Raw genomic sequence first — 23995 nt, forward strand, 5'->3', positions numbered from 1 at the left:
TGCTGTGGTAGCCATGCTGGTTCAGTGTGCCTTCAATTTTGAATAAATCCCCAACAGTGTCACCAGCAAAACACCCCCACACCATCACACCTCCTCCTCCATGCTTCACAGTGGGAACCAGGCATGTGGAATCCATCCGCTTCACCTTTTCTGCGCCTCACAAAGACACGGCGGTTGGAACCAAAGATCTCAAATTTGGACTCATCAGACCAAAGCACAGATTTCCACTGGTCTAATGTCCATTCCTTGTGTTTCTTGGCCCAAACAAATCTCTTCTGCTTGTTGCCTCTCCTTAGCAGTGGTTTCCTAGCAGCTATTTGACCATGAAGGCCTGATTCATGCAGTCTCCTCTTAACAGTTGTTCTAGAGATGGGTCTGCTGCTAGAACTCTGTGTGGCATTCATCTGGTCTCTGATCTGAGCTGCTGTTAACTTGCGATTTCTGAGGCTGGTGACTCGGATGAACTTATCCTCAGAAGCAGAGGTGACTCTTGGTCTTCCTTTCCTGGGTCGGTCCTCATGTGTGCCAGTTTCGTTGTAGCGCTTGATGGTTTTTGCGACTCCACTTGGGGACACATTTAAAGTTTTTGCAATTTTCCAGACTGACTGACCTTCATTTCTTAAAGTAATGATGGCCACTCGTTTTTCTTTAGTTAGCTGATTGGTTCTTGCCATAATATGAATTTTAGCAGTTGTCCAATAGGGCTGTTGGCTGTGTATTAACCTGACTTCTGCACAACACAACTGATGGTCCCAACCCCATTGATAAAGCAAGAAATTCCACTAATTAACCCTGATAAGGCACACCTGTGAAGTGGAAACCATTTCAGGTGACTACCTCTTGAAGCTCATTGAGAGAATGCCAAGAGTGTGCAAAGCAGTAATCAGAGCAAAGGGTGGCTATTTTGAAGAAACTAGAATATAAAACATGTTTTCAGTTATTTCACCTTTTTTTATTAAGTACATAACTCCACATGTGTTCATTCATAGTTTTGATGCCTTCAGTGAGAATCTACAATGTAAATAGTCATGAAAATAAAGAAAATGCATTGAATGAGAAGGTGTGTCCAAACTTTTGGCCTGTACTGTACGTTAAAATGTGTTAAAATACAATGGTTTACAGGAACATATGTTGGTAAATAAAGCAATAAATATGTAAAAGTAGCAGTTAAAAACAAAGCAATTTATTTTTATTCATTATGCTTTCTGTGTGTTTTAGTTTTACTCTTTCTTACGTCAATAAACCTGTGGACAATGGACAACTGTCTCCAGAGTTGTGATGTCAGGAAGGAGTTTGTCTAACTGTCAAGGTGTATCACAGCACATATACTGAGGGCAGCATAATATTATTTTTGGACATTTTAAGGAGCAAACCATTAAGGGATTAATCTAAAAAATAATTGACCAGTTTTAGCCTCAAGTGGTGATTTCGGGGTTCAAGCCACCATGGATGGCTAAAAGTTGCAAGAATCAAGACCTTTGACAGCGCACAACACCTACATTAAAGATAACAATTAATTTTTTTTTAAAATTTATTTATTATTTGTTATTTATTTATTATTGGTCATTTTCAGAAACAATTTGGGGATGTGCTTTAATAGCATAATTAAAAATATCCTTCCAGTCTGGTGACGTTTGGACAAACTGTCTTTGATTTATGGCCAAATTTTGCACCAGGTGAATGCATTTCTTTGGAATTGATGGCGTCCCCTATTGATATTTTTGAAATAATTTTACACACATGGTTCAACGTTGTAATAAAACAAATCCTGCGATTTTGTAGTGATTGGACTATTTCCTTTCATGTGTTATGCCATGCTCAAGTTTTGCATTTATGGCGCCCCCTTGAGATCATATTGAATGAAACTTTATGGTATGTGTCAGGTACTAATGTGGACATATCCTGTAAGTTTCCTGATGATTGGCTGAATGGTAATGATACGGGGTCAGATCAGTCTCATAATGAATGAACTCACGCAGGGTTTTTCACGAATGCACATGCTCTGGTTCACAGTTGTATTTTGGACTCACTAATGCACACGATCTGTTTCGCAATGCACACGCTCTGGTTCACAAATATAATTTTCATGCAAACTTGTAATATAAATTCAGAAATGCACATGCTCTGCTTCACAAATATTATTTTGAGGCACACTTGGAATATAAATTCACGGATCATGCGAATTACTGAATGTGCATTTACAAACTGCTTCTCATTTGTGAACCTCTACATTTTGAGAGAAATCTGTGTGGTGAATTTTGAGACTCCCCTGATGTCGCAGGTCAATGAACGTCACCATTGGCTGATAAATCTGTCAATCAAATTCATGATTCTGATTGCCAGATTCATCAGTTAATCAGGTGTGTTTGCTTTCAGCCAATCGTATGGCTCCTTACATTTTCTCCATACTTTCAAACCAGTCGCAGAGCTACTGAGCTACTGTTTGCAGTCTTCAATCAAGACACGCTAAACTGAAACGGTGACATGGACATGGATCAATCTCAACCAGCAAGTAACACATTTTTCTTATTATCCCCTCGTAAATCATGCAGTGTTGAATTATAATGCGTTGAAGCGTTCTGCTTAGCCAAGTAACGTGTTTGAATGAACATAAACTATGAATACACCCTATGTAAGGAGCCATACGATTGGCTGAAAGTGAACACTCCTGATTAACTGATGAATCTGTCAGTCAGAATCCTAAATTTGATTGACAGATTTATCAGCCAATGGTGACGTTCGCTGACCTGCGACATCAGGGGAGTCTCAAAATTCACCATACAGATTTCTCTCACAAATGTGGAGAGGTTCAGAAATGAGATGCAGTTTGTAAATGCACATTCAGCGATTCGCATGATCTGTGAATTTATATTACAAGTGTGCCTCAAAATAATATTTGTGAAGCAGAGCGTGTGCATTTCCGAATTTATATTACAAGTTTGCATAAAAATTTTATTTGTGAACCAGAGCATGTGCATTTGCAAAACAGATGGTGTACATTAGTGAGTCCGAAATACAACTGCGAACCAGAGCATGTGTATTCGTAAGAAACCCTGCATGAGTTCATTCATTATGAGACTGATTTGACCCCATATACTGGAGTTAGATCTATTTATGTGCGGAGCCACATCCCATTGGTCCGTTTCTTCAAAATGAAATAAGATATCAAAAGCTTTTGATAACTTTTGATAAGCTTGAGACAGATGTCAAAAATGTGTCTTTCAGAAATTTAAAAATGGTGGAAAATCTAGTCAGGCAGGCTTCAAAGGTAGAGCACATTGAGCTGAACTTGTATGTCAAATTTAAAGTCAGCCTGATTAACAATGTGAGGACCATGGCCTTTCCAAAACTGATTTTTTTTTTAATGTCAATTACAGTGCCAGCATCAGACTTATTGGGGTCATACGTTTTGGGCAGCATTTGGTCACACTTCCAATCATTTGGAAAAGTGTCATGTGTTTACGATGTACCATCTCATGAGAATTTGTACAAACACTTCGGAAGAAAAACTTGAACTCCTAATTAATCAAATATAATTGTTAGTTGCTACGCCAGATCAGATATGTGAAGACATTGGGGAAGATCCAGTGAGTGCCAGTAAGGTTGGGTTTTTCACACAACTTACCAATACTGTATTCAGGAGAGGAAACGAGTAGCTAACATATACGAAAAGGGCTTATTTGGTTGAAAACTACTAAATACTGAGGCCAGAGTTGAGAAAGGAGAGAGCGTAGATTGGAATTGCACCATCTCTCAAACAGAAACAAGCTTGACAGGGAATCCTGTCTGAAGAAAGAAATGTGATCATAACAGAAAATGGAACTCTGATATGATCCAGAGTTTCTGAGACGAACTGCTGGCCTGTACAAAACATAGTCCATTGTTTTTCATACCTGATGACACACGCTCAGACAAAGATTGCTTTATTTGAAGGACTGCATTCCAAAACCGTGACAGAGCAACATTGTTTATGTGTGAAGGTGCAGAAAGGAATGTACAGACCTGTTAACAGGTAAGACCAAACAACCCCTCCACCAATATATACTTAATGTCACAGACAAAAAGACATCCAAAACTTTGTCGTTATCCTTAACAAGGAAGCTGGGCTGTGTCTGTGTTTGGTCTACTTTTGTCTTTGCTCCTACACAGTGGTGTCATAGCATCATTATCTCTAGACAGCTGTGTTTTTGTAGGTTTATATGTAAACATAACTTAGTTTTAGAACAAATTATCTTTCTGTAGTTCTCATTTTGCTTTAATATCTGATTTAAGATTTCACTCTGAGTGCCATTCGGTTTCATTCACGCATCTTTCAGTCGCAGAGAAGTCAACCTTCAGAGAGGCCGACAGCTACTACGTGAAGGCAAAGTGTCCGAGGCCAGAGACTGTTTTTCTCGCTGTGTAAACATCACCCCAACCATGGCTCATAATCTTATTAAGGTGAGAACTTATATCTTCTGGAAGGCCAAAGTAATTTATGAATTCCTTTTAGGGATGCACAATAATATTGGCACATCATTAGTAACATAACAACATATCTGAAAGATATAAAGGTGTGATACATGAATGTTTGAAGAATATAAATGACAAAAATTAAAACAGATAAACAGAGGAGTAACCCTTTCACATTTGGCTCATACTGCATTAATTACCACTAGAGTAACAAAGCAGAACATATAAATCTGGCATGCTTGCAAATAAAAATGAAAGGACCGTCAACCAAAGATAACATGTCTTCAGTGCTTATGATACTAACTTTCTGGTGCAAAAGGACTGACAGTATTGTATGAAAAGCTGATACCACTCTGTGAAGGTAATATTCACAACCACCATAAAGTAACCAGAGACCCAAATTAGTTTGTCATTTCAGTGTATTAATACATATTGAACTATAAAACAATTGGGCCCACAGATGTGTTCCCATTGGTCTGAGCACCAGTGTACATACTGCATAGACGTTCACAGAGGAGTGAATCCGTGCGTTCAGAATTCAGTAACTTACGACACAGCACTGTCCTGACCTCAGTAAATCCAGAGGCCGCTGCCTAACAGGGTCCTTCACAGAAAGCAGTTTTAAATCCAAAGGCTGATGCCAAAAAAACCCACAATGTCCAAGGATGACTCCTGCAATGCTGTGTGTCTTCTGATGTAGTGTTGTCCTCTCTTGATCCACGGACCAACGTAAACTCAACTGCTAAGCAAGCTAACAGCTAGCAAGCGAAAGTCCAGGCTGGGCGGGCTAAACTGTCTACACAGTTCTTGTGGCACAGCAGTTATGTTTTGGTTTTTTTGGGGGGTTTTTTGGGGGTTTTTTTTCAGTCATTCACAGTCAATAAACAAAAGCCCCCACTGTGCATGCTCCCATGCTTGCAGTCAGTTCTTGTTGGCTCACTGTTGAGTACTTTTTCCTCCTAACTGTTGGCTGCTCTGCTCCATACTACTGTCTCTCCAGGGTTGCCAGTTCTGACCCGTTTCTTCTTCTTTGTCCCCGTCGTAGGCTGACAGTTTAACAAGCAAATTACCTCCCATTCAAGTTGAACTCTACTAAGTAAACTCTGTTTTACATTTTCTTAAAAACCTGATAAATTAAAACACCCTTAGAAAACAAAAGGCTGTGAATTCTCATTTTCCTTAGGGCTTTTCGAATTTTAAAGGAAATGTTCTTTATAGATGCATATAAATCAGATGATGACATAATACTACTACACAATGCAAACACAAATACATGGTCTTAAACCAGGGTATTATATATGTAGGCCTACATAAACGAAAATACAAAGAAATAAAGATAAACTAGAGTACAAGCATACAGGTAAAGAGGTATATTCAGTCAGAGGATTCAGGAAAGAAAGTTGCATCATTTTCCATACAACACAGATATATGACAACAATATGACAATGGTATCAGTTAGGGCTGGGTGATATGGACCAAAATTCATATCCCACTATTTTCAGGCTGAATGGCGATACACACACACACACACACACACACACACACACACACACACACACACACACACACACACACATATACATATATATATATATATATATATATATATATATATATATATATATACATACAGTACAGGCCAAAAGTTTGGACACACCTTCTCATTCAATGCGTTTTCTTTATTTTCATGACTATTTACATTGTAGATTCTCACTGAAGGCATCAAAACTATGAATGAACACATGTGGAGTTATGTACTTAACAAAAAAAGATGAAATAACTGAAAACATGTTTTATATTCTAGTTTCTTCAAAATAGCCACCCTTTGCTCTGATTACTGCTTTGCACACTCTTGGCATTCTCTCCATGAGCTTCAAGAGGTAGTCACCTGAAATGGTTTTCCAACAGTCTTGAAGGAGTTCCCAGAGGTGTTTAGCACTTGTTGGCCCTTTGCCTTCACTCTGCGGTCCAGCTCACCCCAAACCATCTGGATTGGGTTCAGGTCCGGTGACTGTGGAGGCCAGGTCATCTGCCGCAGCACTCCATCACTCTCCTTCTTGGTCAAATAGCCCTTACACAGCCTGGAGGTGTGTTTGGGGTCATTGTCCTGTTGAAAAATAAATGATCGTCCAACTAAACGCAAACCGGATGGGATGGCATGTCGCTGCAGGATGCTGTGGTAGCCATGCTGGTTCAGTGTGCCTTCAATTTTGAATAAATCCCCAACAGTGTCACCAGCAAAACACCCCCACACCATCACACCTCCTCCTCCATGCTTCACAGTGGGAACCAGGCATGTGGAATCCATCCGTTCACCTTTTCTGCGTCTCACAAAGACACGGCGGTTGGAACCAAAGATCTCAAATTTGGACTCATCAGACCAAAGCACAGATTTCCACTGGTCTAATGTCCATTCCTTGTGTTTCTTGGCCCAAACAAATCTCTTCTGCTTGTTGCCTCTCCTTAGCAGTGGTTTCCTAGCAGCTATTTGACCATGAAGGCCTGATTCGCGCAGTCTCCTCTTAACAGTTGTTCTAGAGATGGGTCTGCTGCTAGAACTCTGTGTGGCATTCATCTGGTCTCTGATCTGAGCTGCTATTAACTTGCGATTTCTGAGGCTGGTGACTCGGATGAACTTATCCTCAGAAGCAGAGGTGACTCTTGGTCTTCCTTTCCTGGGTCGGTCCTCATGTGTGCCAGTTTAGTTGTAGCGCTTGATGGTTTTGCGACTCCACTTGGGGACACATTTAAAGTTTTTGCAATTTTCGGACTGACTGACCTTCATTTCTTAAAGTAATGATGGCCACTCGTTTTTCTTTAGTTAGCTGATTGGTTCTTGCCATAATATGAATTTTAACAGTTGTCCAATAGGGCTGTCGGCTGTGTATTAACCTGACTTCTGCACAACACAACTGATGGTCCCAACCCCATTGATAAAGCAAGAAATTCCACTAATTAACCCTGATAAGGCACACCTGTGAAGTGGAAACCATTTCAGGTGACTACCTCTTGAAGCTCATGGAGAGAATGCCAAGAGTGTGCAAAGCAGTAATCAGAGCAAAGGGTGGCTATTTTGAAGAAACTAGAATATAAAACATGTTTTCAGTTATTTCACCTTTTTTGTTAAGTACATAACTCCACATGTGTTCATTCATAGTTTTGATGCCTTCAGTGAGAATCTACAATGTAAATAGTCATGAAAATAAAGAAAACGCATTGAATGAGAAGGTGTGTCCAAACTTTTGGCCTGTACTGTATGTATATATATATATATATATATATATATATATATATATATATATATATATATATATATATATATATATATATATATATATCCATATCCATCCCCCCGGTATTTTCTACTAAGTGGGCTACATGTTCAGTTGCAAATTGATCCATGGCTGAAGTCCCCTGTTCTTTTTGCTGCATGTGTTTTTCCATAGCAGGGCAGGTAAAAAGGTAAAAGACGTTCACCTGTTGGAGGTGAGCTGTTTGCAGAGGTGCAGTAAGAGCCTGTTGGCCTGTTCAGCTCTTCATCAACATCTCATTGTGGCTGTTTCTGCTTTTACTCTTCCTCCCTGCGGTATTATTAGACTTGTCTTAATTGAAGAAAAGCCACAAATAAAGTTTTGATAAGTCGGTAATAAACATATTTTAATTCCTCTAGAGTCTTTAAAATAAAAGTCCTCTGTTATTTTTGTCATGTAAAAACTTATTATGAACCAGCAAAATAAGGAAAAGTTGAGTTTTCGAGCAGCAACTTCACACAACTTCTAATACGGTGGTTGGCCAACATAAACAGTAAAATAAATCAGATATGTACAGTAAAAAGACGCAGGAGAGAAACTAAACTCCAAACCACAGAGATTCAGTTAGAAGCTACAAAAGCACTGAGAGCTGAACACACACAGACTTTTAAAAACACATTTCTCTCTCGTCTCCTGCTGACAGTGGTGAGGAGAGTCTCACAACACACATGGCTTGTTTTAAAGGGGAGAAACAGTCCGGTCGGATGTTGGCTGCGGTGGGCAAGACGTCACAGCTTGAGTGCAGGCGGCCCGGCTACTCCGGAGGAGGAGTAGGTTCGCAGCTCGGCGTGGCACCACATGTGTAAACTGATAACTGACACCTAAGTCTGCACAACATGGCTTGAATGGACGTGGCTTAAGTTACAGAGGAAAAGGCCCACAGTAGTGTACATGTGCTACTGCGGTAACTTCATTCATCTCACACACTGATGGAGCAGCTCTGTCTCTCTGAGTATTGATGGAGAAACTGTGAGTGAGTGGGGTGGAGCTTTGCAGAGAGTGTGAGACAGGAGAGATGAACACTGGTATGCGTTATGTAATGCAACTTGACCCTATATCAAACAGTACAAAACAAATGGTATTGTCTAAATCTATATCTTGTTTGAAAATATATCGTTATATTGTAAAAAATCGATATACTGCCCAGCCTTAGTATCAGTTATCGGCCAAATGAGTTGTTATTTGTCGGTATATCGGATAAATCCAATATCGTGCACCCTTAGTTATTAGCATTATTCATGTCTTGAACAGTGTGTTTTTAGAATTGTGTTTGTACAATATTAATCATTCAGTAATGATTTAAAACATCAGGTTCGGCCACGAAAGGTTATGAAAATGTAATTTGTCCAGTTGAACCCTACAGATACATGCTTTGCTTTCTTTGTTTCTCTGTTACTTTTTTTTTTTTAATTCTTTGTGGTTACACTCATCAATGTTGCATGTTGATGAATTTATGTAGGACATTTTTTCTTTTTCTCTCTCTGTTTTTTTTTTTTTTGGGTTTGTTTTTAACCAGGCTGCACGGGCAAGAGGAGTGGACTGTGTTGTGGCCCCATATGAAGCTGATGCTCAGTTAGCTTACCTCACTAAATGTGGTTTGGCCCAGGCTGTCATCACAGAAGACTCTGACCTGCTGGCATTTGGCTGCAAAAAGGTATCGAAATCCAAGGGAGGCGTTTATTATTAGTTATTGACGATTAGCTGGGTCATGACCCAGACAGTTTACTGAGAACCACATACATGAAGTAATTTTCAATCACAAATGGCTCACTTTTGCAGACTTATAATAGAAGAGTGTTGATATAACATTGATTCGAAAATGATAAAAAAAAAATGCAGGTTATTTTATATCACCATGATCTGTAATTATTATATTATGTTATTATGTTAATTATTATTATGTCTCTCCACTTTGACATCTCTCCACTTTGTGCATATATAGGTCCTGTTTGTGCATGTGTGTGTATTTCGGACCTGTGTGTTAATGACAATGGAGAGAAAAAAATTAATTTTAAGAAAGTATATAAAATTTATTTTTTTTAAAAAAGCAGCCCCTCAGCTGTGATTTGTGATATTGGGCTTTAGACCCTTTTAGGGCAGACGTCAAAATGACAACAGTTTGTTGGCTGGAGGCAAAACACGACTTGCCCCCACAGGGCTGTAGGCTACAAAATGTCACCTTGTTATTGTTGTTATTGGGTGCTAGAGTAGAGGGAGTCATGGCTCAAAACTTTTTGAATTAATTAAATGCAATAAGACGAAAGGACTGGAAGGAGGCGATCATCAAAAATGCTCGCATGTGCAGGGCACACTTCATATCAGGTTAGGAAAAAAGTATTTACTGTTGTAGGGATGACTAATGTTATGTGTATTAAGGGTTATCATGTCCACCTCCTCAGAAATTGGTGATGTATTAAGAGGAATATTGGATTTCTCCATTATGCGTACTTTTTAGCGTGTTAGCTTCAATGGCAAAACAAACTGAAGGAAACCATTCAAGTGTTGTCTTTCTTTGTAAGATTGGCATAGTAATCAACCACAAAGCCGGCCATCCAACCTTCAGCAATCCTTTCAAATCATCCATCCACTGAGTGAGAGCATACGGGTCGGCCAGTCTGGTCTGGTCAGTATATACTTATCAAAGTAACACTCACGGTCTTGGAGGGTGAGTGACCTGACATGGTGCATTCGCAAATTCAGTCTGATGCTCTACACTAAAATGAGAACCTTGTTGTTCAGAGCAAGGGAGCATTATATTTCTACATGAATTAACAAACAGTCAAGTTAATCATATATTCACTCCACTCAGCACTCTGTCTGGGGAGTAGTAGTAGTAGTAGGTTCTCAACACACCTACTAGATGTAACCACAAATACATGATCAGCTCTCAGCCAATATGAATAATCCGAGATAATTTAAATCGGGATTTACAAATTAATCATCAGACTGCTTTAGTTTAGCCTGAGAGCTGCTTGGTGCATTTAAAGAACTGGGCCCTGATGGTTGTATGGACAAGGAATGCTATCCGCTGTTGTCATCATTCAGACTTTCTGCATGGATGGAGAAGGGTACTAAAACTTTGCGTGCTACAGGAAGAACAACAAGTTGGCATGCCTGTGAAACAGAGAAACAACAGACTATATCAGACAAGTGTTAGTAGGAGTTGAATAAATCAAACGCTTAAGTGTTAATCCTGTTTGCAGCAAACCATACATGAGACAAAAGCAGTGGCCTCATGGCTACCACTGCTCATATTTTGCCACCAACTTCTAAATCAATCATCTTTCACAATCATGCAGGTCATCCTTAAAATGGACAAGCAGGGCAATGGACTGGAGATAGACCAAACTAACATGGGCCGCTGTCGTGCTCTGGGCAACGTTTTTACAGAGGAGAAGTTTCGCTACATGTGCATCCTCTCTGGATGTGACTATCTGGCCTCCCTACATGGCATCGGCCTAGGCAAGGCATGCAAACTGCTGCGATTGGCCAAAGATCCTGATATCCTCAAGGTGAGTACAGATGGTGAGATAGTGAAGTTGGATTGTGCATTGATTTGAAGTTTTGATTCCAAAGGTACCTGGCTTTTAAGAAGAACTGATGAACAAACCTGCTTCTGAGAAAAGTATCTTTCAGTCATCTGACTAAAGCCTGGAAAAGGAACACAAACAAAATAAACTCCAAGGTCTTAAAATGCAACTTATGGAAAAAAAAATGGTATTAGCATTCCTAGGAGGTCCAACAGATTTTAAATGAGACTCATTAAGGTTACTTTGTGTCTTTATTAGGTAAATATTAATTAAACAGACTAGGTTTGAAATACCAATACCAACACTACAATCAAAAAAATTTGAAAGAAATTTATAATTAAAGCAGCTGTGCGGAACTTTCCGTTTTCGTTGATTATAGCGCCCCTTTTGGTTGAAGCGGTATGACACCCACAGCCTGGTGTCATAAAATTCCGACTGCAGCCTTCAGCTTCATTCGTAAAATCTCGACTGCAGCCGGCAATTACTGCATGCATTTGTTTTGGAGAGCGACCAGAAAATCATAAATGTACTGGTGTAGCTCTGAATTTCTTATGCTTTCTAATTTCTTAACTTCCATGTCGTCATATATTGAAGTGAAACAACGTCTAACAAGTTGCGGTATATTCTCTAAATAAAAACAAAAATTACCTGTCGATTAGGAAAAGGGCCAACTCGGGATCAGTTTTAAAACCTTTCAAATCTCTCAGCTCTCTCCACTTGGTGAATGCCCAACCGAGGTTTACACACGTTTGGGCTCAAGCCCTGTCACTGTCCTGTTTAGCCTTCTTCTGTTCTTCTGTTCTTCTGTTCTTTTTCTTTTAGATCGTGCTCCTTCTTTATCTGCCATGACATCAAAAGTACAACCAAGGCATTATAGATACATCTGGTAAAACTGTTGTGTTCAGCAATGCCCGTTGGGTACCGCTTGCTCGAAGAGCACTCTCTGTAAACACGGCTCTTCTTCTTCTCTCAATTTATTGGTGGATCGCAAACAACTTCCATGTGCATACCACCACCTACTGTACAAGAGTGTGCAATGTGTCCGAAATCATTCACTACTCCCTACTACATGTCATTTAGCCTGTTTCTTAAATCCTACTCGTAAACACGGCTCCTTCTCCTTCTGTGGTTTAATGGCTGCGGACCTCTGCAGGCTTGCAGACTTACTTCCACCTCCGGGTGCCGTATTCTGGTTTGCTGACTTATGCTGTGTCCGACCGACCGAGGCTATGCTAAATAGCCATATAGAGAAAGGCTTTTTTCTCAAATAAATATGCAGATCTTCAAGGGGGGGTGATAGGAACTAGGCACAGTTTTATAAATGGTAAAAAGTTCTGCACAGCTGCTTTAAAAATATATTGATGCAAATCCCAAAGCTTTGTTTGTAAATCCAAAAGTTGTACTTTTGCCAAAAGGAGTGAGGAGTCAGCAGACAATTATGGTATAAAACAGTCAAATAGATTTTTCAACAATTTTGAATCACAGCAACCACGAGAGATTCTTGACCATACAGTCATACATATCCACACAAAATATCAGGCCGATTGATCCAGTAGTGTGCCAGATTACACTGGGCACAATTTTAAATGTAACACTTTTTTGCTTCCAATTTCACAGGTTGAATTTAAGAGCTAAAACTTTTCAGTGCACTCAATAGATATATTTCTCTCAGTTTTGGTTGCTAATTTGCTAAAATCTGTGCTAGTGAGCACTTTGTTTTTTCCAAGATATCAAGCATATCAAGGTGCTGATAAAACAGCATCTTTACCTCACAGGTGTGTCCTAGTATGGTCACAATAAAGGGACACTCTAAAATGTGCAGTTTGATCACACAAAACTATGATACAGATGTTCACCAGAGCTGTTGCCAATGAACTGAATGTTCATTTCACTACTATAAGACGTCATTTCCTTGAAATTGGCATTACATCCACCAGCCTCACAACGACAGGTGATGCATAACTACTCCAGCCCAGAACCTCCACATCCAGCATGCTCACCTGCAACATTGTCTGAGAGCAGCCATCTGAACAGCTGATAGAACAATTGGTTTGCACAACTGAAGAATTTCTGCACAAACTGTCAGAAACCATCTCAGGGAAGGTCATCTGCACGCTCATCATCCTCACCAGGATATTGACCTGACAGCAGTTAATCATCGTAACTGACTTGCGTGGGCTGCTCACCTTCGATGGTGTCTGGCACTTTGGAGAGGGGTTCTCTTCACAAATGAATCCTGGTTTACACTGTACCGGCAAATGGCAGACACTGTATAGCACTGTGTCATTTCCAGTGTTGTGAACAAAGTGCCCCATGGTGGCAGTGGAGGTATGCTATGGGCCAGCATAAGCTACAAACAGCAAACACAGGGGCATTTTATTGATGGCAGAATGCACAGAGATACTGTGACAATAGTCTGAGATCCATTGTCATGCCATTCATCCACTGCCATTCAGCAACTTCACACAGCCACTGAAGAGGAGTGGACCAACATTCCACAGGCCACAATCAACTCTGTGTGAAGGAGGTGTGTCGCACTGCAGGAGACAAATGGTGTCACACCAGATACTAACTGATTCTTTGGGGTATCTGTAACCAAAAAATGCATTTTTGTAACGCTACTCATGCAAAATCCTAATAAATGTCTTTTATCAAGGTTAAACTGCACATTTTAGATTGTTCTTTTATTCTAACAATCCCATGTCACACCTGTGTAGCAGAGATGGGGGACTCGAATCACATGACTTGACTCGAGTCGCAAATACGATGACTTGAGACTTGCTTGACTAACATTGATAAAAGACTCGACTTGACTTTGTATTCATGACTTAAGACTTGACTTTGACTTGAGACAGATGACTCGAAAGGACTTGGCTTTAATTCAGTATTAAAGGCATATTAAGCACTGCTGGGTTGCACTTCTGTTTACGTTGAACAATGTTATCAAACACAGCGGAGCTAACTTTTCGAAGTGACTAGTGGAAAATGCATGACCCTTCACCATGAATTAGATTTTTAAAATTTAGCTGAGTCCAATCCAATGAACTCAGCTAAGCGTGCCAGGCAACCCAACTACAAAAGCCAGTGGACTAAAGATATCCTTTGTGTCTAAAAGTAGAGCAGTAGGCCCCATGTAGCCCTATGTGTGTGTGCTGGGCCCTTACCACACATGATGGACCAGAGGGTGGCTCCAGAGTAGCATTTGTATTTTGTTGTTTTCCTATTACATGTGTTATTTAAAATTTCTCTCTGTGCTCCTAAATTTTTTCAGTTAGGAGCACATGTGCTCCTAGTGAAAAAGGTTAGCGTAGAGCCCTGTCATTGTAGCTTGTAGCTCCAACTGCCTTTCTAGGAACCACATTCACGTGTGTGCTTGCTTTCGCTGGTCTCATGCTGGCTGGTTGGTACAGCCTGGACCCAAATGTTTTTGTTGCCATTTGCGGAGCCTGGGCTGCCTACAGAGACCGGACTTTATCACAGCATATTCAGAGCTGTAGCTAGCGGATCGTGAGGAGATGTTTGCTGTATGTGCTTGCTTGACCTGAGCAATGACTCGACTTGACTTGCTTGACTTATAGCAGGGACTTGACTTGCTTGAGACTTGCTTTTCACCACAACTAACTTGGGACTTGTTTGAGACTTGAAGGTAAAAATTTTTATATACTTTATTAATCCCAGAGGGGAAATTCATTTTTTTTTTCACTCTGTTGGCAATTACACACAGGTCCGAGCACACACATGCACAAACAGGACCTATACATGCACTAAATGGAGAGATGTCAGAGCAGGGCTGCCCATGACAGGCGCTCTGAGCGATTTGGGTTTCGGTGCCTTGCTCAAGGGCACCTCGGCAGTGCCCAGGAGGTGAACTGGCACCTCTCCAGCTACCAGTCCACACTCCATATTTTGGTCCGGACAGGGACTTGAACAGGCGACCTTCCGGGTCCCAACCCAAGTCCCTATGGACTGAGCTACTGCCGCCCCAAAGACTTGAGACCTGCTTGCACCTACCTTTTTACTTTGTGCTGTAGACTTTGAGATTTTTTTTATAAATGAAAAATGCTTTATAAATTAGGCATGTAACGATATGTTGAATTTCGCGGTGTCGCGATAATAAATTCTCGATACCGTCGTGGGAATGCCACGGTAGTTGTATAGGTGCATTCTCCTACAGAGCCGGTAATATGACTGTGCAACTACAATCCCCATAATCCTTTGCATGCAACTGCACGGGCAGGTGAGAGCAGACTCGCGCAGCTCAGCCTCTCAGCCTCCGACTCTGACCCGTGCGTGACCGCAGGAAACAGCGAATAAAAGTAAGGAGATTGATTGTTCTTCTCTGTGGAATTTCTCTGCGACCGTCATAGCAAGAAGCCACGCATATCACGTGAAACAGCGGAATTGTAGCTTTCCAACAAGGCCAAGCACTTGTTGGTAATCCAATGTTTTCACAGTGAAAAAAAAATTATAAAGTTACGCTAAAATAATGTATAACAAAGCTTTCATACAGCTTTGCACACACATTACTTTTAGATGGATTACTCGCGAATGCAGGGTCGCGCAGAAATGCCATGCATATCACATGAAAGCGCAGGACCAGAGCTTTCCTCTCCTCATCTCCTGTTCTGAGAAAGTGTTAGGGTCTCCTTGATGTCAAGATTGTCAACCTGTGAACAAACTGAGTGAATGTGTGTTTTTGAGTTTTTCTATGACTTCCAGGGAAATGGCTGGGCTTTATTTATTTTGGTTTTCTTTTACACACATCTCTACTCACCTCTCTCTCTCTCTCTCTCTCTCTCTCTCTCTCTCTCTCTCTCTCTCTCTCTCTCTCTCTCTCTCTGTGTATCTCTGTGTATCTGTGAGTGAGGGATTGTGTGTTATTGAGTTTACATTAGAGATATCAGAGAGAGATCTCAGAGATACCTGAGATCACCTGACCCACCTGAGGCAGGTAGGATAAATTGAACGTCCCTGCCAGGAAAGGAATGCCTCTTTCAGGTGCAGTCAGTTTAGCTAATGAGAGGCTAAATATGTTGCCATCCTCCTTTTCTTATTTCCTTTTGTAGGATGGCCACGATGTGTGTGTCCTAGTTAACCCCACAAACATACCCGTAATGACCCACACTGGTAATTTCAATACCTGTGTTTGAGAAATAAACTGCTCCGCTGTTATGGACATCTGCTGGCTGCATCTCCTTCCTTGCTCATGTCATCTAAGTAAACGGAGTGCATAAAAATGTCTTAGAACTTTAACTTAAAGCTGTAAGAAATGGGACCAGAAACAAGTGTGCTTAATTTTTTGTTCAGTGTTGCTGTAGACAGACAGATACAAACACTCAAACATGCACACACATGCCTAAACACATGATCTCCTCCAGGCTTTTGCCTGGCAGAGATAATAAAGCAGACTTGCTTTATTTATTTCACTCAGGTACCACCTTCTTCTGGTATAATGTTGGCAATCTTCAAGTAGTTATTCTTCAGACGTTAATAAGTCAGTTGTGACTTTTGAGCGTGAGGCTTCATACTCGACCTTGGAAATAGTAGTTTGACACCATGATCTTGACTGATCCACTTGATCTACTCGATCTCCATTGACTAACTTGTTCCAAAGCTTTGAATTACATCCCAAATTCTTATTTTCATGGAGATAGCTCTGTTATCAGTCGTGACTGAATTGAGCCAGAACAAGCTTGTAAGTATACCTTAAGTTAAGATTATTCAGTCACATTTATGACTCTTCTCTACTTGTGCTGTTGCAGTATATCCGAATGTGAACCACTGTACCATAATTGTCACTTGTGGCCACTGTTCAGCCCACATGCCATAGACTGTGCGTCCCAAATCACATACTTCCGTTGGTACGGTTCTCTAGAAACACTAAGAGAGAAAGAGCTGCTACTCTGTTTAGTCTGTCTGTTAATTTGTCTACGGTGCAACATCCGTCTATATGTTACACGTACAGGCCACAGATCTGTTTTTAAAAAAAAGCCATTTTATATACAAGACATGTATAACATAGACAAAGTGTCTCTCGCTCCTTCCCTCCCTCAGCCTCTCTGTTGATGCTATGTGCATAAATAAGTTTAATAGCCTAAATAAATAAAATATTTAAATCACTTTCCAGCACTACATTCATTTGACATTTAACTCCCCCCCAAAATTTTTAATTGTTCCAAACTACAATGGATTTATGCCTACTTGATACTTTTATACTCACGTTATAGTTTTATGTCCTATGCTGCAAACCCTTAAAACTTCTGTAGCCCCAGTGCTATGTACAAAAAGTTAACATACAGCTGTTTCATTTGCATGTTGTGCAGCTGTATATTTTCAAACAGGAAAAAATCCCTGTTTTTGCATTTTATTTTCATCAGTCTGTTTTTATAAAAGTGCTTGTGACATCTCAAATGTGGCTTTGACTTGCAACTGAAAACATGTAGCCCATTTCATAGAAAATACAGAGATGTATATCATGTATCGCCAGTCAGCCTGTAAATACAGAGACATGAATTTTTGGCTCTATCACCCAGCCCTAGTGGAGGATTATCACCAAAAATTCACCACTATCTCTGCCTACTCAAAAACCAAATTTACGCCACAACATGCTGATTAAAATGTGCTGCCATAGCTATGAGCAAATTAGCTAGCTAATGAATGCTAACGTAAGGTAGCAAGCTAACATTAGCACTCGCATTATTGTTCATGGTACCAAATCATTACAGACCCAACAAACATTACTGATGGCTTCTTTTCGACAACAGTATTGGTACTTAGTGCAAAAAACACGTATAACTTATATCCATATAAGGCAGAGGTGTTCACTGTAGCCAGCTAAGGCTCCTTGCCACCATGTCAGAAGTTTGTGAAGTAGCTTCCACTATGTCACAAAGATGGCAACCGTTGAGAAAGAGAAACGTTCATCATTCCACACTCAACTTTTGGACCATTCTGAATGCACCAGTAGTACACTCAGTTTTCCTGTACTATGCAGTGTGAATGCACTTAGCGCACTTGTGCACTTAAAATATTAAGTGTTCAGTATAGAGATATGAAATTAGAGAAACAATGTAACATTTAATAAAATGTTTTAGTACAAATCTGTCACTTTCAAACCCAGTTATGAACAGAAACATTGAATCTAAATGAATTGCATAAGTCCAACAAAAAAGAACAGTACAGTGGAATTCAATTGACTTAACAAATATTGAATATTAAAGGACCATTCCAATCACACAGTAAATATTTCACAATATAAAAGTCCTCATTTTGGAAAATACAGAAAAGGCTTTAAGGGTAACAATACCGTAGAAAAACAATTAAAATCTATCAATTTTTAATAAAGTTATGTGGTAATGAAGTCCTCTACACAATTACTGGTATTTTTTTGATAAAATATTCAGCAAATTGATATACAGAAAGTGAGTCTATAAGTTGTAAATCAGGAGTTGCACTAATTCCAACCTTATCACAAAAAGTTAGTTAGTTAGTTAGTAAAACCTCGTAGCAGTGCTCCAGTGGCAGGCTGTTTATTGTGAGCTCTGGTTGCTCTGTCAGGTGATCAGAAAGATGGGCCAGTACCTGAAGATGAATCTAGTGGTCCCTGAACAGTACATCGCGGGATTCATCAGAGCCAATAACACCTTCCTCTACCAGCTGGTGTTTGACCCAGTCAGGAGGAAGGTTGTACCCCTCAACCCGTACCCAGAGCACATCGACCCGGCCACCCTCAGCTACGCTGGACTGTATCCCCCTGTCCTGGATCACACCGGACATGATGTCTCCTTAGTAATTAATGGAAATTATTTAGTGTCATCCTTGGTTAAATTTAATTTAGAAATGGGAAATTGTAAGTTCTTTATAACTTGCACAGTGTTCTATCCTTGATGATGTTGAATCCAGCAATCTAGGAGATGAACAGGGCTTGCAGATGGCCTTAGGAAACCTTGACATCAACACCATGGAGAAGATAGATGTCTTCAACCCAGACAAACCCATTCCACAGGTATCAAATCATAGTCAATTAAAGGAGATCTGATGATCCAAATTATGTGTCACATTTTATTTAGAACAACTTTCCAAATATCCTTTTAGCTTTCTAAACCCAGTAATCGCTGCTGGAATGATTCACCAGCCCCCACTGGGCACAGTATCTGGAGTGGAGACTTAAAGCCAGCACCTGCTGCCTCCCCAGACAGGCCTGCCTCTACCAGGGGGAAGGAAAGAATCACCAGCCTGGATGGTCTGAGGCTGTCCTGCAGAGAACTGCAGGTGAAAAGACTGCGAGAAGGTGAGCTGTTAACAAGCAATGTTTAGATTGCTGTATGTTTTAACACAAATACATTCATTTTACTCTCTCTGTAAACGAATCCTCTACTGCACAAAAAAACTCAAGTTGATGACAGCCGATGATCATTTCAAGTAAGGCTGTGGAATAGTTTACTGACAAGGTTTTTGAACATCCATAGATATAGAGTTGCTCATTGGCACAGGATATGAATGGGTTTTTGACTGCAGGTTGTTTGTATCTTTTTACTATTTTACTGTTTATATTACATTATATTTTATGACTAGGACATAGTGCTGCTACAAGGAGATGTTGCCAAACGGAATTTCATTGTACCCCCTTGCAATGACAATAAAGCTTCTTAATCTTAATCTAAATTAGGGGTGTGACGATACACTCAGCTCACGAGACGAGACGAGACACGATATTGGGTTCACGAGAACGAGACGAGACGAGATTTTAAGAAAACTACAATGACAAAATATATGACTGGACTAACAGACTTTTATTTAATCGAGTTGCACATGCATTTTGAAATGTTTTATTATAACTCTTTACATGCATGATGTAAGCATGAGCTTTTAATAAACTTCTTCCACAAATTGAAACTAAAACTAAAATTTATAAAAGTTAAAATAAAATTAAATATTTCTTTCTTTTTTTCAAGTGCAAACAATATTATGTGCAAAACCAAATCAAAGTTCTACTCTGTCAATACAGAGGGCAAATAGTGCAAACAGAGCCTGACCAAGTATGTCATTAACAACATGCTGCAACTACACAGCCATGTTCTTTTAACTGTTAATAAACTTCTTCTTCCACAAATTGAAACTAGAACTAAAATTTATAAAAGTTAAAATAAAACAATAATAAAAAATAATAAAATTAAATATTTCCTCCTTTTTTTTAAAGTGCAAACAATATTATGTGCAAACCAAATCAAAGTTCTACTCTGTCAATACAGAGTGCAAATAGTGCAAACAGAGCCTGACCAAGTATGTCACTGACAACTTGCTGCAACTACACAGCCATGTTCTTTTTTTAAGAATATTAGCATGTCCACATTCTCTGGCAGCAGTTGGGATCTTTGCGCATTGACTATGTCTCCTGCTGTTGAAAAGATGCGCTCACTTGGAACGGAGGTAGCAGGGACAGAAAGACACGCTTTGGCAAGGTGAGACAGCATAGGATATTGGGAGCAGTGTTCTTGCCACCACTTCAGAGGGCAGCCACTGAGAGGGATAAAGGCCTCTTTTCTGTAGTTTTCAACTTCCCTCTCAGCCTGTTTTGAACTGTTGGACTCCTCTGGCTCAGTAGAAAAAGAGTTCCCTAACAGGTCCTCAAGTGCTGTCTTTATGGGAGCAGGTTCTGTCACTTCGGGCTCATCATCTCTCACAGCCTCCTCTCTACCGTGTGTGGGACAGTGAGCTCCACCTGCTGCCCCTTCTTCCCTCTCCTCAGCTGTGGTCTTTAAACAGAAGAAACACTGGTGTTAAATTTGATAAGCAGCTAATAGCCCTCCGCGCGCACACACACACACACACACACACACACACACACACACACACACACAGTGATGCTCTCATGTTTCTAACACACACACTTCATCAATCTCTTAAAAATGTTTAGTTGACAAACATACACAATACAATTTAAAGTGATATATATACCTGTTTTTGCAGCAACTGTTCTGCCTTGTTCTGTACCCTCAGGAAGACGGCCTCACGCTGGTCATGGTCTAGCTGAGGTAGAGTCCGGAACCTTGGGTCCAGTACCGTGCACTCCAGCAGATAGTTGAAGGCATCCCCACTGTATCTGTTTGCAATATTCGTGAGGATTGCAGTCTTTGTGTTGGCCACGGTGGTGGAATCTCCATCATTTGGTGTCATGTTCTGTTCAATCATGCTCTTCAGTGGCACAATGAGAGACACTGTGGGACTCTTCTCCTCACACAACACTGTGGTGGCTGTCTTCAAAGGATGCAGCAGCTTCACAAGGTCTTCAGCATCTCTGACATCGCAGCTGTCAAGTGTATCAATGCTTCGGGCGTTTTGTCTTATCTCTGGGCTGGTGAGAGCTGCTGCTATGGCAGCTTGCTGCTCAAGGTAACGAGCCAGCATATCCAACGTGCTGTTCCATCGCGTCGTAACGTCCATGATTAACTTGTGTGATGGCAATTGTAGCTGTTTCTGCTTGGACATTAACACTGCGGTAGCCGTTGAACTCCGATGAAAAAAAGCAGCCACACGTCTCACCCGCCCGAGCAAACGAGCGACGCGGGGAACACCGAGGCCAGCTTGGGTTCCAAGATTTATAGTGTGCGCAAAACACTTAATGTGCGGCTTCAATCCCGCCTCGCGCATGGCCACGTCCATATTACGTGCATTGTCAGTAACAATAGCGATGCCGTGGTTGGGTTTGTTAAGCTCCCAGTCAGTAACAGCTGTCTGTAAAACCTCAGCTATGTTTGCCCCTGTGTGGGACTCGAAAAGTGGGCGAGTCTGTAGTACAACACTTTCCATTTTCCAGTCACTGTTGATTGTGTGGGCTGTAATTGTGATGTAGCTTTGCGTACCTCTCGATGTCCAACCGTCTGTTGTTATGGCGATGCTTTCTGCGTCTTTCAGGATCTGTACAACCTTGCTCTTGGACTCTCCATAGAGGTTCGGGATCACTGTGCGGGTAAAATGCGTGCGTGATGGGATGGTGTACTTCGGTTCCAGTGTGTGGATGAGTCGCCGAAATCCTTGATTTTCTACCACAGAAAATGGCCTCATATCTGCTGCGATGAAAACACCTATGTCTCTTGTTATTGTTGTGGCTCTGGTGCTTGACTGTGGAAGTTGAGGTCCGAATGCGTTTGTCAGCGTTGTCTGGCCTGTTAGTGTTTTCTTCACAGGTGCAGTTGTTGATTTGAGTACCGAGCTGTGGTGGTGCTGTATATGTCTCTGCATCGTGCTCGTATTAGCCGCAGTGTACGGCATTATTTTCATACAATGCTTGCATATTGTCCGTGTCTTATCAGTCACTCTACTGCCATTTATCATTTCCGCCGGGTACCCAAAATGCTGCCAAAAAAACGATTTGAAAGTGGCGGGGGCATCTTCAATGGTAATACCGGTATTTTCCAACCTCATTCTGGCTGATTCCACTCTGCTTCCTTCTCCTCCTCTTCTTCTTTTCCTTCTCCTTCTTTAGGTTCTGGCAGGCTAGACGTAGCAAAGGCGCATTACTGCCCCCACAGGTCACAAATAGAAGTTTGGATAGCTCACAAATCTTGCGAGACAGATTTTTAATGCGACGAGAAATATTGTCGTGTTTTATCTCGCGTTTAATCTAAATGTATTGTTTCTTTTTTACAGAACATGCCTTTGGTCTCCAGGAGGGGGAGAGAAAGAATACTTAGCTGCACATTATGTAAATGTGTGACACAAACTGAGGAACAAAGAATTAAAACACTGAAATCACTGAAATGAAAAACAAAAATATCTCAAGTAGCATCTTGACACACACTCACACACATACTCTCACTCTCTCTCGCACTATGGATGATATGTTGAATGTATTTTAGGGGTTGGTTTTGTGCCACCAAAAAAAAGGGAAAAAAACTGCACTGTACACCTTCATCCTCCACCAGACATAAGCCATTTGGACAAGTTTACATACTATATTTTATCTATGTTGTGTTATTGCTAATAACACTATTTTTGTGTATTGTCCTCATATTTGATCAGTTTCCACTTTGTACTGTGTTACCGAGTGGCTCAACGCCGGCAACAAAAGGGAGGCCACACACAGATATATCATTCAAAAGTTAATTTATTTAACTCAGACAAATAAGCACAAATAACTGATGGCATGTGCAAGTAGGAAGTGTATCAGTCATGTTAGGCGTGTGTGGATGAGCGAGACATGGAGTAATGTGTGTTGTAAGGTGCAGTATACCAAATAAAGGAAACAGGAAGAAGAGGCTGCAGCAGGCCCAGCTGGGAGAGAGTGTGTGACCAAAAGGGTGGTCCTTTATGCCCTGTACAGGTCCAACCCAAAAGGGCAGGTACTAGCAAGCACTCTCTCCCAGCTCCGCCCACCAGCCAACTCCCAGTAACTGCAAGAGAGAGAGGGAGCACAGTCAGACACGCGCAGGCAGACTGAACAAGGTTGTCACAACTGTTCTTTGGCCAAATCGTTTCTTTTAAACTTTGATGCCAATAAAGCTATTGAATTTCAAGAGACATAGAGAAATTTGCAAAAATAAACAAGCAAAGAACAGAAATGTTAAAATAACTGAAATGGAAAAAAAATACTTAAGGAATACTATTGACTCCTTTTAACCCCTTATAGTCAATGTGAAGTTCACTGACATTTATAGCTTAAGTTTGTCCTGAAAAGGATTGGTGTTAAATTTTTTGCTTGT

The 23995-nt window shown here is 40.6% G+C and overlaps 2 protein-coding genes across 4 annotated transcripts in view; one reads left to right on the plus strand and one right to left on the minus strand.

Moving 5' to 3' along the window:
- Positions 1–23995, plus strand: part of exo1 (exonuclease 1) — a 58467-nt gene that overhangs the window by 10241 nt on the left and 24231 nt on the right. For 2 of the 3 annotated variants that reach the window (XM_049601184.1, XM_049601185.1), the window contains exons 4-9: positions 4317–4440; positions 9281–9418; positions 11064–11276; positions 18852–19039; positions 19197–19299; positions 19389–19584. In XM_049601184.1, the coding sequence (XP_049457141.1) occupies positions 4317–4440; positions 9281–9418; positions 11064–11276; positions 18852–19039; positions 19197–19299; positions 19389–19584 (962 nt within the window). Of the gene's footprint in view, positions 1–3933; positions 4013–4316; positions 4441–9280; positions 9419–11063; positions 11277–18851; positions 19040–19196; positions 19300–19388; positions 19585–23995 lie in introns of all 3 variants that reach the window. The other variant, XM_049601186.1, reaches the window with a different exon arrangement.
- On the minus strand, positions 20487–22128 carry LOC125903983 (zinc finger BED domain-containing protein 4-like). The gene is made up of 2 exons (XM_049601226.1): positions 21252–22128; positions 20487–21049 (listed from the first exon to the last, which is right to left on the minus strand). Exons 1-2 carry the CDS (start codon positions 22101–22103, stop codon positions 20582–20584), a joined length of 1320 nt encoding a protein of 439 aa, XP_049457183.1. The 5' UTR covers positions 22104–22128; the 3' UTR covers positions 20487–20581.

The sequence above is a fragment of the Epinephelus fuscoguttatus genome, linkage group LG16, assembly GCF_011397635.1.
Source record: "Epinephelus fuscoguttatus linkage group LG16, E.fuscoguttatus.final_Chr_v1".
Lineage (NCBI taxonomy): Eukaryota > Metazoa > Chordata > Actinopteri > Perciformes > Serranidae > Epinephelus > Epinephelus fuscoguttatus.

What these genes read in the sequence shown, in the direction of transcription:
- LOC125903983 (XM_049601226.1), bottom strand. Translation starts at nt 22,103, where the DNA reads ATGGAAAGTGTTGTACTACAGACTCGCCCACTTTTCGAGTCCCACACA. An exon ending in AACAGTTGCTGCAAAAACAG is followed by an intron (nt 21,050 to 21,251) that starts GTATATATATCA and finishes TTCTGTTTAAAG; the next exon opens with ACCACAGCTGAGGAGAGGGA.